The sequence below is a fragment of the Carlito syrichta genome, unplaced genomic scaffold (assembly GCF_000164805.1).
Source record: "Carlito syrichta isolate Samal-C Ts95f unplaced genomic scaffold, Tarsius_syrichta-2.0.1 Scaffold74005, whole genome shotgun sequence".
NCBI classification, from domain to species: Eukaryota; Metazoa; Chordata; class Mammalia; order Primates; family Tarsiidae; genus Carlito; species Carlito syrichta.
The window spans coordinates 3,437-19,083 of NW_007018101.1; the positions used below are offsets into that span (position 1 = coordinate 3,437).

At 38.7% G+C, this 15,647-nt stretch overlaps 1 protein-coding gene across 1 annotated transcript in view; it reads right to left on the bottom strand.

The window, feature by feature from the left end:
• Positions 1–2,690: 2,690 nt before the first annotated feature.
• ZBBX (zinc finger B-box domain containing) overlaps positions 2,691–15,647 on the bottom strand; it is a gene marked incomplete at its 3' end in the record, with an annotated part of 103,003 nt that continues 90,046 nt past the window's right edge. The window contains exons 17-18 of the mRNA XM_008053286.2: positions 9,550–9,666; positions 2,691–2,948 (exon numbers count right to left, since the gene is read on the bottom strand). Of these exons, the coding sequence (XP_008051477.1) occupies positions 2,691–2,948; positions 9,550–9,666 (375 nt within the window). The remainder of the gene's footprint in view (positions 2,949–9,549; positions 9,667–15,647) is intronic.

The window sequence follows — 15,647 nt, forward strand, 5'->3', positions numbered from 1 at the left end:
GCCCAGGCGGGTCTCAAACCTGCGGGCTCAGGCAATCCACTCACCTCAGCCTCCCAAAGGCACAGGATTACAGGCAGAGCCATCGAGCCCGGCTCAGGATAATTTTTTTTTGAGTTGAAGTCTCCATCGTCCAGGCTGGAGTGCAGTGGCACACTCATGGCCACCCCAGAGTCAACCTACTGGGCTCTAGCATCAAGATAATTTTTAAAAATTAAATATGCCCTGTGGACTAGAGAATCGTATTGTATCACTGTTTCCAGATTTTTATCACTGTACTATGATTATGTGAGGGAAAGTTGTTGTTTCTGGGAAATGCAACATGCAGACATTTTTTGGGAAAGAGTCACAATGTCACAATGCTTATAACAAAATGAGGTGTGCGTGTGTAGCAGCTAGTGAACTTGGTAAAGTATATTCAGGTGCAGGAGTGTTTCTTTATCCTCTATTGAAATTTTTCTGTATGTTTGAAATTAATCAAAATAAAAATCTCCAAAAAATGTCAAAGGAAAAGTTAAGGCAACAACTGAAAAAAAAAAAATTCAAGTGCACTATAATTAGGTGAAAATCGAAATCCTGATATAGATGCCAAGATTGAGATAAAAAGAGTAAACACACAGGGAAATAAAAAACTAGTTAAAACAATTGAAGAAAATATAGTAATGTTCTGTTTAAAGAGGGCCCAGCATAAAGAAAATAGGTTTCCCAGCAGAAGAAAGCCAAATGGAACAGAAAAGCAATTCAAAGATACAAAAACAGAAAATTTCTTTGAAAATAAGGAGTCACTTATGCTACAGACAGAAAAAGAATCCTGCATTTTTAAAATTGGTGAATTATTGACACAGAAACAAAATGCTGAATTATCTACTGAATTTCAAGGATTAAGAAAAATATTCTTTAAGCACTTATGAAAGAAGCTTGTCACATGGGAGAGAGTAAGGAGGGAAAAAATCAAGGTGGTCTCAGGTTACTTCACAGCTAGAAAATGGCAAGGTTTAGGACAAAGGTGACCCAGACATTACCCTCAAGCCCATTTTCCGTTCATATATAAATATGGCAGGTATCCTCAGACATGAAAACTCCAACTCTAAAAAAAAGGTAATTGTAAAAATTATGGACTCAACCATATAAAATTGCCAATATTCCACTGTTTCTGGTCTACCAAAGAGTAATTTCATATAGTTCAACTTAATATTTTTGAGGTGAAAAAGTGTAGCTGAAATTTATAATGTCCTTTCATTTCTTTCTTTTTTTTTTTTTTTTTGATAACTTGGGTAAATATATGAACTATATATATAATATATATATACATATATATATATATATATATTTTTTTTTTTTTTTTTTTTTTGAGTTGGAGTCTCACTCTGTCACCCAAACTGGAGTGCAGTGGCCGCTCCCGGTCACTGCAGCCTTGACCTGCTGAACTCCGACAATCCTTCGGCCTCAGCCTTCCAAGTAACTGGAACTACAGGCGTGTGCTATCACGCCCGGCTAATTTTTGATTTTATTGTAGAGATGAGGTCTCGCCAAGTTGCCCAGGAGGGTCTCGAACCCACGGGCTCCGGCAGTCCACTCACCTCCACCTCCCAAAGGCGCGGGATTACAGGCTGAGTCACCAAGCCTGGCTTGGGTAAATATATATTTAAAACATACATTGCACAGAGTATAAATTCATTCTTATAAAATTATTACCATGTTTTCTTCAATCTGTTCATCTTAACTATGTGGTTTTATATGTGTACTTAGGACATAAATGGAGATGTTCAAAATGATGATCATTAAATGCAAATAATGGCTATTTTAAGAGGGGTTGGCTTTCGGTTTGTGTGACGTTTGTATTGCTTGACCTTTTCAAAACAAAGATGCACCATTTTTAGGAAAACAGCAAAGTCCGTCATTCTAGGGTCAGTGAGGGAGGAGACTGTGAGTTGAAACAGCAAGGGAGGAGCAAGAATGGGACACACAGGCCAGGGAACCTTCTGGCCCGCCTCTCCGATCTGCAGCCAGCCTCTTTCAGCCTGCACAAGAAACTTCACGCCACAGTGAAAGGCTTCCTTCCCTTGAGGTTCTGTTACCGAGCAGACTTCTGCATGCTCTAGGACGTGATCAGCTTCAGCTAGACTCTGTCCCCTGAGCTTGAAAATGGAGTGCACGAGCATGATTTCTCCTCGTGCAGTGGCATGCCAACCAGCAGCACTGGCAGCACTGGGGACGCGTCAGAAGTGCAGCAACTCCCCCGCTCCAGGAACCCTGAATCAGAATCTGCATTTTGACGCAATCCCCTTCCAGGATCTGCATAAACATCAAAGCTTGGAAAGCAGTGCTTTCAAAGGTCTCACAGCTCAATTCTCCAACAAGGTTGCTGGACAGTGGCTTCCATAAAGTTATAGAGATTAACCCTGCCATGGGTTTGTAGAAAGGAGAAAATGAAATTTCCCAGGCACAAGGTCTCTGTGCCACAATTTAGCTGTGTATTATGAAGGCAAAGGAGACCATAGCTGGTGTGGCAGGGTATCCACATGCTTTACGGCATTTTCAGGGTGACGTCAGGGTTTCCCAGGGAAAGGGAATGGGAAAGGGAAATGGTGGTGGTTAAAGAAGGAAAGAAAAGGCATTGCGTGTGCGTGCTTGTTTTCTTACAGTCAAGCAAAGTCAACTAACATCATCTGCAGTGAAGAGAGAAGAATTACCTGCATCCATTTTCAGCACACTAAGTTCCTTTGCCAGATTGTCTAAGGTAATTTGATCGGCAGTGTCATCTGAAAAGAGCTCATTCTGGTCAGTAATACCAACATATTCCATTTCTGCAATTTCAGAAGCAGCGCCAGATAATGACCCAGCCACTGCGCTTCTTGATCGAGGATGAGAGGATGCCAGGCAACTGGAACTTTTTTGAGCAATGTTGGAAAGTGGTAAATTTGCTGTTGACAGTCTCTGTGGCTTCTGGTCTAAAACAAAAAGGAAACATTTTTGAAATCCAGCTTCTAAAATTATGAATGCATACTTAAAAATTAAAAATGTCAGTACCTTGCATACAGGGCAGTTAGGTTCATACAATGGAGTTTATGAGAAAATCAACTTTTGATAATCATCTATTCCAGCTCACCATAATTTCTTAATCTCAAACAGCTGCCCAGATGTCATAAAGAACATTTCTGGGCAATCTTTTTCCTAATTTTTTCACATTCCAAAAAAAGACAAACTAATTTTAATATTCACTAAAGCAAAGTATCTGAACACCAAGCCAACTTCAGACCAAACAATACTCGTTTTTGTAATATATCCCAAAGCCAAGCACTGTGCCATGTTTCTTATATTCCAGGACAATGCCACACTGTAGCTTGCAAGAGCAAGCATGCATAGAATAAACATGGTGGCATTTCCTAGTGAATCGAACTTAGTTGATGGTGTGTAATGTGTTTTTACACTAAAAAATATGAAGATGCAAAATCTGTGTAAATTTTTAGAAAAACAGGACTTAAAGAAATTTAGATTTGATTTCATCTCTATTTTCATAAGGATGGACTTTCATCTAAGAAAGCGCAGGTCTCAGTCAGGTTATTACATAGTTCCACTGAGGCTGTCACTACTTGGTCTTTTATCTATTTCAAAGGTTGGCCTCTGCAATCTGTATGTTTCTTTCATAGTAAGAAAAAAAATATTTGCAAATGTTACAATAAAACAGGATAGCTAATTTATAATTTGATATTTTCCAAAAAAGTTTATTTTTTTGTTTGTAATTTTCTATAGAGACAAGTCTTGCTATGTTGCCCAGGCTGGTCTCAAACTCCTGAGCTCAAGCAATCCTCTCGCCTCGGCCTCCTAAAGTGCTAGGATTGCAGGCCTCGGCCTCCTAAAGTGCTAGGATTGCAGGCAAAAGTCACTGTGCCCAGCCCCAAAAGATATTTTCTACTAAGGCCAAGAGAATATTCAAGGTACTAGCTTTAAAAGTTCATAGTGTAGACAAATGTTTAAATGTACTGCATTTTAATGAACAATTTAGAAATAAATTTTTAAAACATTTTTTGTTTGAATAAAATTAAGAATAAATTAAAATAAGTCTTTGATCTTTTTGTGTCTATTTGTGCTCAGAGATAATTCTGAAGAAAAATAACTGGTTAAGATGTGCCTATTGTTTATGTGTGTGTGTGTGTGTGTGTGTGTGTGTGTGTGTATGTGTATATATATATATATATATATATCTTCCTAAGAATTATTTTGATGACTACAATTGGGAAGTGATTTTCTCTTTCATCTGTAATAAATGAAGAATCAACACTTTATCATAGCTTGCCATCACTACCTAAGGAAGGCATGGCAGAGTTCATAGCAGGAGCAGCACAGATCAGTGACCTAATTATATCATTATAATCACATAACCACAATACTAAGTTACAGAATACACTATAATCCCAAAGCTCTAGATCTAGGTCTATGTTATGACATGTCTACGCCAAGGCAGAATTTAAGGACATTTAGAACTCTCTTTTTGACAAAAGAAAGGCAAGGAAGATGTTGCTAGTAAGGACTGGACTTGTGCCAACACATATGGATATGAAGTAAGATGTAAAGTAATGTCTGTGCTCTTCAGAAAGTTCAGAAGTGTACTAACACTTGCTGAACTCCATGACATCTCATCACCATGGTATTTAATGTTGATTGATCCCTGTTGAGAAAAAGCAGCACGCAGAGGACGGGTCAGACACATGCTTAGCAGACAGCAGGACAGACCCTCTTTCTTGCTGGAAATATGCTCCAAGTGTAATTTAAGGTGACCAAAACATAGAAAAGGGTAGAAGCAACTCCAGTGTGGTCCTTAATTTTGTTTATTGTTCATTTAGATCATTATGTCACTCTAACATACAAGTGAATTAACACAATTGCTAGGGTTAAGATATGACACAACATTAAGACTGGCACTAACTAAAAATGACATGATTGAGAGAATCATTTAATAATTTTAAAATGACCAGTTTCTAGATTATAAACACAAGTTCCTTCTGTAGTAACATGCCCCATCAGTTGCAATGTTATCTTAATTAATGATTAACCCTGATCACAGTTGTACTCTAAATATAACAAAATCAATTTTCCTTGGTGTTAGCTAAATAATATGTTCTCTCTGGTTACTAATGAAACCATGCCAAATATTGAGAAGATGAAATACAACAGTGCCTTGAAGTTATATTAATCAGCATAACAATGCTGGTATGAATATAAAAAACACAGATTACTCACTGAATAGTATTTACCACAGTGATAATTGTTATTGCTCTTTGATATACAGCATTAGATTAGATGAGACAATTATAGTGACATAATTTTTGGATAGTGTTTTAATCGCAATAACATTTTTATCAAAGGACTTAATATTTTAATTTTGGCTAAAGGTTACAAAACGTTATTGTGTATTGACATTCTTGTTCCACTGTATAAACTGCAGAGAATTTGTACATTAAAAAACAGAGATAAATTTTCCAAGAATTCTTGAAACATATACAGAAACTGTATCTGGCAGCATGTTTTAGTGAATGCTAAGCTAGGCAGCGAAGAACATGATTGTGGCATCTCACTGAGTTAGAAAACAGCTTATGACCTGAGACACATAAAATTAAGGAAATGGGCAGCAAAGCATCTCAAATCCTCTTCAACTCTGAGAACTTGTGGATTAATGCTCAATCCAAGGGCTGGGTGTGGTGGCTCATATCTGTAATCCTAGCACTTTAGGAGGCCTATGTGGGAGGACTGCTTGAGGCCAGGAGTTCAAGACCAGCCTGGGCAGCATAGTGAGATATCCTCTCTACAAAAAAACAAAAAAAAAGTAAGGAGTGATGGCGCACGTCGGTAGTTCCAGCTACTCAGGAGGTTGAGGCTGCAATGAGCTGGGATCATGTCACTGCACTCCAGCCCAGACCACAAGACAACAGAGCAAAACCCTGACTTGAAAAAAAAGAATTACAGAATTATTTATCAGCTCCAAAAACTGCCAGGCACTATGTCAGGATCAGCGTATTCAAGAGGGACAAAGACACTGCTACCATCATGCTGCACTCCAAACCAACACATACTCGTTCACTCCCTCTTGCTGAACACCTTCAATGTGCCAACTTGCACTGAGGACGCACCAAGAAACAGCAAAGGATGGTCCTTGCTTTCCCACTAAAGGTAGGGTAGGAGAGAGCAAAAATAAATAAATAGGTGGGCACGGTGGCTCCGCCATCATCCCAGTGCTTTGGGAGGCCAAGGCGAGAGGATTGCCTGAGCCCGCGGGTTCAAGACCAGTCTGGGCAACTTGGTGAGACCTCATCTCTATAATAAAACACAAAAAATACAGCTGGGCATGGTGGTGTATGTCTGTAGTTCCAGCTACTTGGAAGACTGAGGTGGAAAGATCGCCTAAGCCCAACAGGTCAAGGCTGCAGTGGCTGTGAGTGTGCTACTGCACTCCAGCCTGGATGACAAGAGTGTGACTCCAACTAAAAAAAAAATTAAATACATACATACATGCATAATAAATAAAGTAATGTCAGACAGTGGTAGCTTTTATGAGAAAGATAATGGAAGGTAAAATGTGATGAGGGGACTCCAGAAACCAGCATTAGATCTGGTGGTCTCAGAAGGCCTGATGGCATCTGTACTGAGATGGAATCATGGGAAAGATCCCGTTCTCTGGAGGGAAGAGTGTGAGAAAGGAGGAGGAAGTTGCAGAACATCCTGGATCAGAGGAAAGACTAAAGTCTAAGAGCAAGTGAGTTACACCATGTCCTGTTGAGAAACAGAACTCATCTTGACTATGTGGAAGACACAGCTGGGAGAAACGGGTAGCCAGCCTGGGCATCGCTGTGGGATGTGGAGTAAGGGGTGCATGTTTTTCAACCTTCTGGAGGAAGCTGTGGGTTGCTTTAGGCAGTAGGATGATATGACACAATTTCTGGCTTATGTGCAGAGTCTGGCTCACTTCCTATAAACAATAAATTATTTTATCAATATAAACAATGCACTCACTGACTATAAACAGCAGACGTTGATGGAAAGTAATCACAGACACATGATTTGGGGAGGGGCAAAAGGGAAACTGGGGACAGGGAGCGATGATGGACAACCGGCTTGGGTCATCTTGAGGACTGGAGACACAAGCAGTTAGATTTGGGCTCCATTTGGGAGTTGACATCAGCCACGTCTATGGACTTGGTGAGTGAGAGAATGGTTCCCAGGTTTGGGACTTCATCAGTGTTTAGGTGGTGTTCCCATTCGCAGAAAACTAAACAGGCCGGGAGGAGGAGGCTGCAACCAGAGGTGGAGGGAGTCAGCGAATTTCCTGCTACAGCCACAAAGCCACCATCTGCAGTGCCATCATGTTTTTACACTCACACAATTAAAAATCTTATGGAAGTGGGAATTCCTTTATATACTGGCATCAGTTCAGAATACAAGATATCTATCTGTAACTTGAGACAGCCATAAATTTTTCATCAGGCCACACTCCCTGTCCAGAAAGCCATTTCCCAACTCCCCTCACTGGTAAATGTTGTTACTTTTTAAAGACTTCATTGAAATGTCACCTAACTCAGACAGTCTCAAAACTGTTTGTTTCAATTGGCCATTTAGGTTTAATAATAAAAGACTGGTTAATGATAACAATGCACCATAAAACTTTCAGAAGGAAAGGAGAATGTTTTGTGGACCATTTTGGTGTGGTTTTTTTGTTGTTGTTTTTTGGGGGTTTTTTTTGTTTGTTTTTTTTTTGAGTGTGGCAGTTTTATTAGTTTTTGAAATCAATGCCTTTTAATGGAAACAACTTGACCAAAAATCTGTCACAGAATTTTGAGACCCATTAAAACAAAGTTTAATGAGAAAAAAAAATGTCACCTCGTCTCCAATGCTGTGCCAATTTATACTTTTCTATAATTTGTGTTTGCACATAAATTTGTGTGTGAAATAGCAGTTTTCTCAAAATGTAATTTTTAGACTATCTGCATCAGCATCACAGGCAGTTGTCAATAGAATAAATGCTGTTTCCTGAACCTTCACTCAACTTCTGAGAGTGAGATCCATAAATCTGCATTACAGCTGGTTTCCCAGGCGATTCTGCTCACCCTGGTGTTCAAGAACCTCCACAGTGGACTCTAAGCTCTTGGGAAATAGTGACAAATGTTTATGTTGTGTCACCAGTGTCTGGCAGGGCCTAGCCTACAGTAGATGCTTCAACAAACTTTTTACTGTGAATTATTGATTTTGACTCATCTGCCCAGATTGATGCTTAAAAGCACTTGGCTACTTATTTATACAGATTTGTCTTCATAATAAATTTCTCACAGCATGCTCATGAATTTGCTTTCATGAATATATACGGTGACTTATATCTGTTGCTTCAGACTGCCTTAAAAGGAAGCAACAGGAGGTTTGGACACCACTCTGAACATTGATGCAAAATAGGCACCTGATTATAGAACCAAAAGCATTTTGAAAAGAGATTGTTTCTCCACTAATTTTTTTTCTCTGACAGATTCTCAACATAAATGCATACAGCAAAGAGCTAAGCTGGCCAAGGAGTTCTAAGAGTGTGGGGCAAGAAAGACATAGAAATTATACACGTGTGTGTGTGTGTATGTGTGTGTGTGTGTGTGTGTGTGTGTATACACACATATAAAATGTGTAATTAAATTTTGGGCTTGAAGACAGCCTCTAAGCCAAGGCAAACTGCCAACTTTGTCATGTATTCATCCTAAGCTTGTACTTCCTAAGATCTGGGGACATAACTTCCATCCCTAGGGCCAAGCATACAGCTAGTATACTCCACACAGAGGTTAAATTGCCTTAATTCATCAGTTATCTACTGCAACTTCTTAGGAAATTCAGCATATGGCAAACCTACTATAGCAAGTATAATGGGAAAACAGCAATGTCCTAATAACACTAGTGAGTTTGACAGTGTCATACTCTCCTTAGGAAAATATTACAGTGGACATTCAACTTGTCAAAAGAGTTATCCTATGGGGCATTTTGCATTTACTTTGCTTGGAGAATGGAGCTAATGAACTGAAATCAAGATCCCAGGGTCAACACACACAGTGTTAGGCTGAGAACCAAGCTTTCTCAGCCTCCACTATAAGCAACACTCTTCACCTAAGCCAATCAACCCCACATGGCTCTGTGGATTACAACATGAACCAAGAAGAGAGTGTGCAAAATCTAAGTATTAACACGCGCTTCATGAGTGTGTAAAGAACTAAGTATGTGTTTTACAAGAATTGCCCAAAATATACCACATCCTGAGTTACATTTTACTCATATTATTTCTGAATGCATTGTTATAAAAAATATCTAAGACTGACTCATGTGTGCTGAGAGGAGTAATGAGTACACTTGGGGTTTCTGTCTGCTTGTTTGCTTTTGTTTTGGGAGAAATGTTCAGGACATATATTTATATTGAATATGTTTAAATTGTGTAACTTCAGCGACTAATTTTCAGGTGCCTAAAAAACTGATAAACCACAGACTACTAAAGGAAGCCACAAGATGGCACTGCTGCCTTTGAGTCATTGTTACCCATCTTTTGCCGTCTTGTAGTCGATGACGGGTTCTGGGCACTCTGCACAATGCCCAAGGCAGCTGCATCATCCGCATGCTGACTTAAGCTGAGGTCTGGGATCCATTCTCTGTCTTCTATAATAGAAAATGTTCAGATAGGTTTGAAAAGAGGAAATCCACACTGTTAACTATGTTTCTTGTCTCACTGGCCAAGATTTAACTGAATAAGGATTATTTATAACAGTGAGATATATTATGAAATACACAGTCTTATAATTATGTATTAAATTAATATAATATATTAATTATATTAATACATTATGTATATTAATATAATTATATATGATTTAAATATATAAATTAATATAATACATTAAATTAATATATCTTGATTTAAAATTAAAACCATAAATTGCAAGCATAATATACATCTACTGGCTGGTTATATACTTTTAAAAATATTTGTTTTAGCCGGGCTCGGTGGCTCAGCCTGTAATCCCTCGCCTTTGGGAGGCTGAGGTGAGTGGATTGCCTGAGCCCGTGGGTTCAAGAACCGCCTGGGCAACTTGGCGAGACCTCATCTCTACAATAAATCAAAAAATTAGCCGGGCGTGGTAGCGCGCACCTGTAGTTCCGGCTACTTGGAAGGCTGAGGCGGAAGGATCACCGGAGCTCAGTGGGTCGAGGCTGCGGTGGCCAGGAGCAGCCGCTGCACTCCAGTCTGGGCGACAGAGTGAGACTCCAACTCAAAAAAAAAAAAAAAAAAAGGTATATAACCATGCAACATAAGATGTAATAGTTTGTGTGCAATTAAATACATTTGACCATATATAACACCTAAGAATATAGATGATACCAAGACCTAGCTGTCAAAGGAAACTACAAAATCATGAATATCTGAATATGTGTGTAACTTCTAGGGAGATTGGATTTGTGATAAAAAATTTCCCAATGAAGAAAAGTTCTGAACCTGATGATTTCATTGATGTTTGAGTTTCACTGATGTTTAACTTCTACCAAACATTTAAAGAACTAACTCCAGCTGGGCTCAATGGCTCAGCCTGTAATCCCACGCCTTTGGGAGGCTGAGGAGAGTGGATTGCCTGAACCCGTGGGTTTGTGACCCGCCTGGGCAGGCGAGACCTCATCTCTACAATGAATCAAAAAATTAGCCAGGTGTGGTAGCACGTGCCTGTAATTCTGGCTACTTGGAAGGCTGAGGCAGAAGGATCACCAGAGCCCAGCAGGTCAAGGCTGTGGTGGCTGGGAGTGGCCACTGCACTCCATCTGGGTGACAGAGTGAGACTCCAACTCAAAAAATAAATAAATATAAATAAATAAAAAATAAAGAACTAACTCCAATCCTTCTCAAAGTTTTCCAAAAAATTGAAGAAGAGATACATTAACTCCTTCTATGAGGCCAGCACTACCCTGATACCAAAGCTAAAAAAAAGACTCTACAAAAAAAAAATAGCACAATATCCCTTATGAGCAGTGACAAAAAAAGTCTTAATAAAAATATTAGCAAGGTGGCTCAGCCTGTAATCCCGTGCTTTGGGAGGCTGAGGTGAGTGGATGGCCTGAGCCCGTGAGTTGCCCGCCTGGGCAACTTGGCGAGACCTCATCTCTATAATAAATCAAATATTAGCCGAGTGTAGTAGCACGCTCCTGTAGTTCCAGCTACTTGGAAGGCTGAGGCAGAAGGATCGCTGGAGCCCAGCAGGTCGAGGCTGCGGTGGCCGGGAGCGGCTACTGCACTCCAGTCTGGGCGACAGAGTGAGACTCCAATTCAAAAAAAAAATACTAGCAAACAAAATTCAGCAATATATTTAAAGAATTACACACCATGATCAAGTGCATTCTAGAATGTAAGGATGGTTCAACATATGAAAATCCATCAGTGTAATACAAATTAAATGAAAGGAAAAAATATTATCTCTATGCAGAAAAAGCATTTGACAAAATTTAATGCCAACTAGAAGCACAAAGAAATGGCCTCCATATAATAAAAGCCATAGACAAAAATCCCACAACAAACATCATACTTAATTGTGAAAGACTAAAGTCTTTTCAAGGCAAGAATGCCTACTTCCATTACTTCTATTCAACAAAGTACTGGAACTTCTGACCAGAGCAATTAGGCAAAAAAATAATAAAAGATGTTCAAACTGGGAAAGGAGTAGAATTACCTCTGTTCATAGATGATATGATGTTATATGTAGAAAATCCTAAATATTTTTTTAAAAATCCCCAACAATTCAAACTAATACATGAACTCAGTAAAGTAGCAGGATATAAAGTCAATAGGAAAAAAAAAGTTTTCTATACACTAATGATGAACAACTTCAAAGGAAAATTAAGACAATTCCATTCACAATAGCATCAAAAAGAATAAATTAATTAGGAATTAATGTAACTAATGAGGTGAAAGACTTGTACAATGAACACTACAAAACATTGCTGAAAGAAATTTAAAACATGAATAGAAACACATCCCATGTTCATGGATTGGAAGACTTGCTATGAGGGGGGAATCTCAAAAAAAAAAAACTGGACAGTATTTATAAAAAAGCTGTGTATTTACTATTACATGTTTAAAACTTAGTCACCTTCAAAGTACTCTGATGTAATACACCTACTGAGATTCTTTTTCCATTGCTCAAAACAATTTTTGAACTGTTTTGAACTTCAGAAGCCTTTTAGTGCTTATTTTTACCTCTTCCACATCGGCAAGATGTTTCCCTTTACGGACTTTTTCCATCCGGGGAAACAAAAAACAGTTACTCGGGGAGAGATGGGACATGGTGGGGGGAGGCATGCCATTTTTGGCTAATAACTGCTGAGCACTCAGTGCAGTGTGGGCAAGTTGTTAGTGTCAATTACCCTTCATGAAAGAAGCAAACACATTAGAAGAATCTTCAAAAATAAAATGCACTGATGACAAATGCAGCCTCCCACAGCAACATGAGCTGGCACACTGATGGGTTCCTAGAACCCTGACTTGGTGAGGAGAAAAGGCTGTGCTACAAGGGTCTCATCCTGTAAAAGACAATTTCAGTTTTTTGGGGTCCCCCCTTGCAGTGCTAAGATGTCAATGCTACCCAAATAATCTACAGATTCAATGGAATTTCTATCAAAAGCTCAATGATATTTTTTATGGAAACAGAAAAACTCATCCTAAAATTCATATGTAAATACAAGGGACCCTCCATAGCCAAAAAAGTTTTAAAAAACAATCCGTCTGGAGGCCTCACACTTTCTGATTTTAAAATTTGTTACAATAATGCAGTAATCAAAACAGTGTGGTAGTGGCATACAGACTTACAGACCAATGAAGTAGCATAGACAACCCAGAAATTAACATATATAGGTCAAATTATTATTTGAAAAAAAGTGTGTGTGTGTAAACAGAGAGAGAGAGAGAGAGAATGTATACACATTTTTGTACATGATATGCTGAAATACACATACCTTGTGGAATGGCTAAATACAGCTAATTAATATACTTACCTCACACACTTCTCACTGTTTTGTGGTGAGAGTGTTTGAAATCCACTCTCTTGGACAAATAATTTTTGACAAGGGTATCTAGACCATTCAACTGGGACACTACAGCCTTTTCCACACATGGCTTCAGGAAAAGTGGTATCCACACACAAAATAATGAATCTAGGCCTTTACCTAACACCAGGTGTAAAAATTAACTCAAAAGGAATCAAACCCTAAATACAAGACCTAAAACTAAAAAACTCTTAGGAGAAAACATAGATCAAAAGCTCTATGGCACTGGATTTGGAAATGATTTCTTAAATATTACTCTGAAGGCACAGGTAACAACAACAAAACAGACAAATTGGACTGCCTCAACAGTTTTAAAAATCTGCATCAAAAGACACCATCAACAGAGTAAAAAGGCAACCCACAAAATGAGAGAAAGTATTTGCAAATTATTTATTTTGCAAGGAAAGTAGTATCTAGAATATAATGAAACTGCTACAGTTCAACAGAAAACCTGAATAAAAAATAAGCAAAGAGATCAGAGGTGGAGGCTCATGCATGTAATCATAGCACTTTGGGAGACAGAAGCGGGAAGACTGCTCGAGCCCAGAGGTTCGAGACCAGCCTAGACAACACAATAAGACCTTGTCCTTACAAATAAAAATTAAAATAAAAAATTAGCAGGTGTGGTGTTGCATGCCTGCAGTCCCAGCTACTCAGGAGGCTGAGGTGGAAGGATTGCCTGAGCCCAGGGGGTTGAGGTAGCTACATTCATGCCACGGCACTCCATCCTGGGCAACAGAGTGATACCCCAACTCAAAACCAACAAAAAGAGCAAAGGATTCGAATAGACATTTCTCCAAAGAAGATACACAAATAGTTAATAAGCCCATGAACAGAGGTTCTATGTCATTAATCGTTAGAGAAATTGCAAATCTAAACTCCATCAGATTTAGGGGACACACTGACACACTGAGGATGACTACTGTTAACAAATGCAAAAAAACAATGATCAAAGATATGGAATAATGGAACTCTTATACCCTGTTGGCAGGAATGCAAAACAGTACAGCCACTGTGGAAAACAGTATGATGGATCTGCAAAAATGTATAAATCAAATTGCCATGTGACATAGCATTCCCCTTCTGAGCATAAGCCCTGAAGAACTGGAACTAGGGTCTTCAAGAGATATATTGTTCAACTCATGCTCACAGCAGCATTATTCCCAATGGCTAAAAAGTGAAAGCAACCCAAGCGTCCATCAGTGTGTGAATGAATAAGCCACATGTGGCCTGTTCATACAATGGAATAATATTTAGCCTCAAAATGGAAGGAAATTGTTTTTTTAAAACCCCTTTCATCTTTAACAGTGACTTTCAAAGTAAGTCCCATAAAGTCCTAGGGATCTGGGAAAAAGCATGTAGGAAAAGCTTGGCAGGCAGAGCTTAGACCATCCATTTTAATTTTTCTATATTTTTATTTCTTTCATGAAAAAGAAAGAAAATTCTGACACATGCCTCAACATGGATGAAACTTGCAGACATTATGCTAAGTGAAATAAGCCAGTCACACACACAAAAATCTAAATTCTCTATGATTCCACTTCTATAATAAGTACTTAGAGTGGTCAAAATCATAGAAACATAAAATAGAGTGGTATTTAATGGGGGCTGCAGGAGGGGAAATGCTAAGATACTGTTTCATGGGTACAGAGTTTCAATAGTGCAAGATGAAGAGAGTTCTGGTGATAAGTGGTAATTATCACTACACAATATTATAATGTATTTAATGCCACTGAACAATACACTTAAGAACGGTTACAGCAATAAATTCTAAGTTATGTGTATTTCACCACAATAAAAAATTGGAAAAGAAAAGGAAATTACAGATATGTCTCAGAAATTTCACAGATACTAAGATTTTGAGATTTGTTTTTCAGATAGAATTAAAGAGTCACCACGTAATATTTAATATCAATAAAGGAATTCAGGGAATTTCTAATATTTTATGATATAGTAAGAACCATTGCTATATTCAGATGTTTGTTCCCCTAAATCTGATGTTGACTTTTGATCCCAATGTTGGCGTTTCGGCCTAATGGGAGGTGTTTGGGTTTTGCAAGTGGATCCCTTATAAACATTGGGCTGAAAAATTCACAGCATTTTTCACTAGCTTATGGAATGCAAATGTTGCATGATATGGTTGGTCACAGTTCACTACTTTGGCTCATTGCAAATTAAAGCATTTAAATGACCTTTGTCAAAGCACAATGGTCTTCCTGAATGTGGAGAATCAATCAGGTCAAAGTGGCCCTCTTTGAAATGACAGAAGCATTGCCTTGCCATGCTTTCCCCGATGGCGTTCTCCCTGTACAGGGCATAAGTGTTTTAAGCCACCTCTGTGCCCTTTACTCTCTTGTTAAACTCAAACAAAAGACAATGTCGGAAGTGTTCCACCACTTGACACTTCACCTTCTTTAGCCCACAAATAGCACTAGCTTTCTTCAAATCTGCAAAATGTAGGGTGTAGTCACGAGCACAACATTGTCACTCTGAATCACAAATGACAAATAATAAACACCACGTGCTGCCAAATCAAACACAAATGCTACTTACTT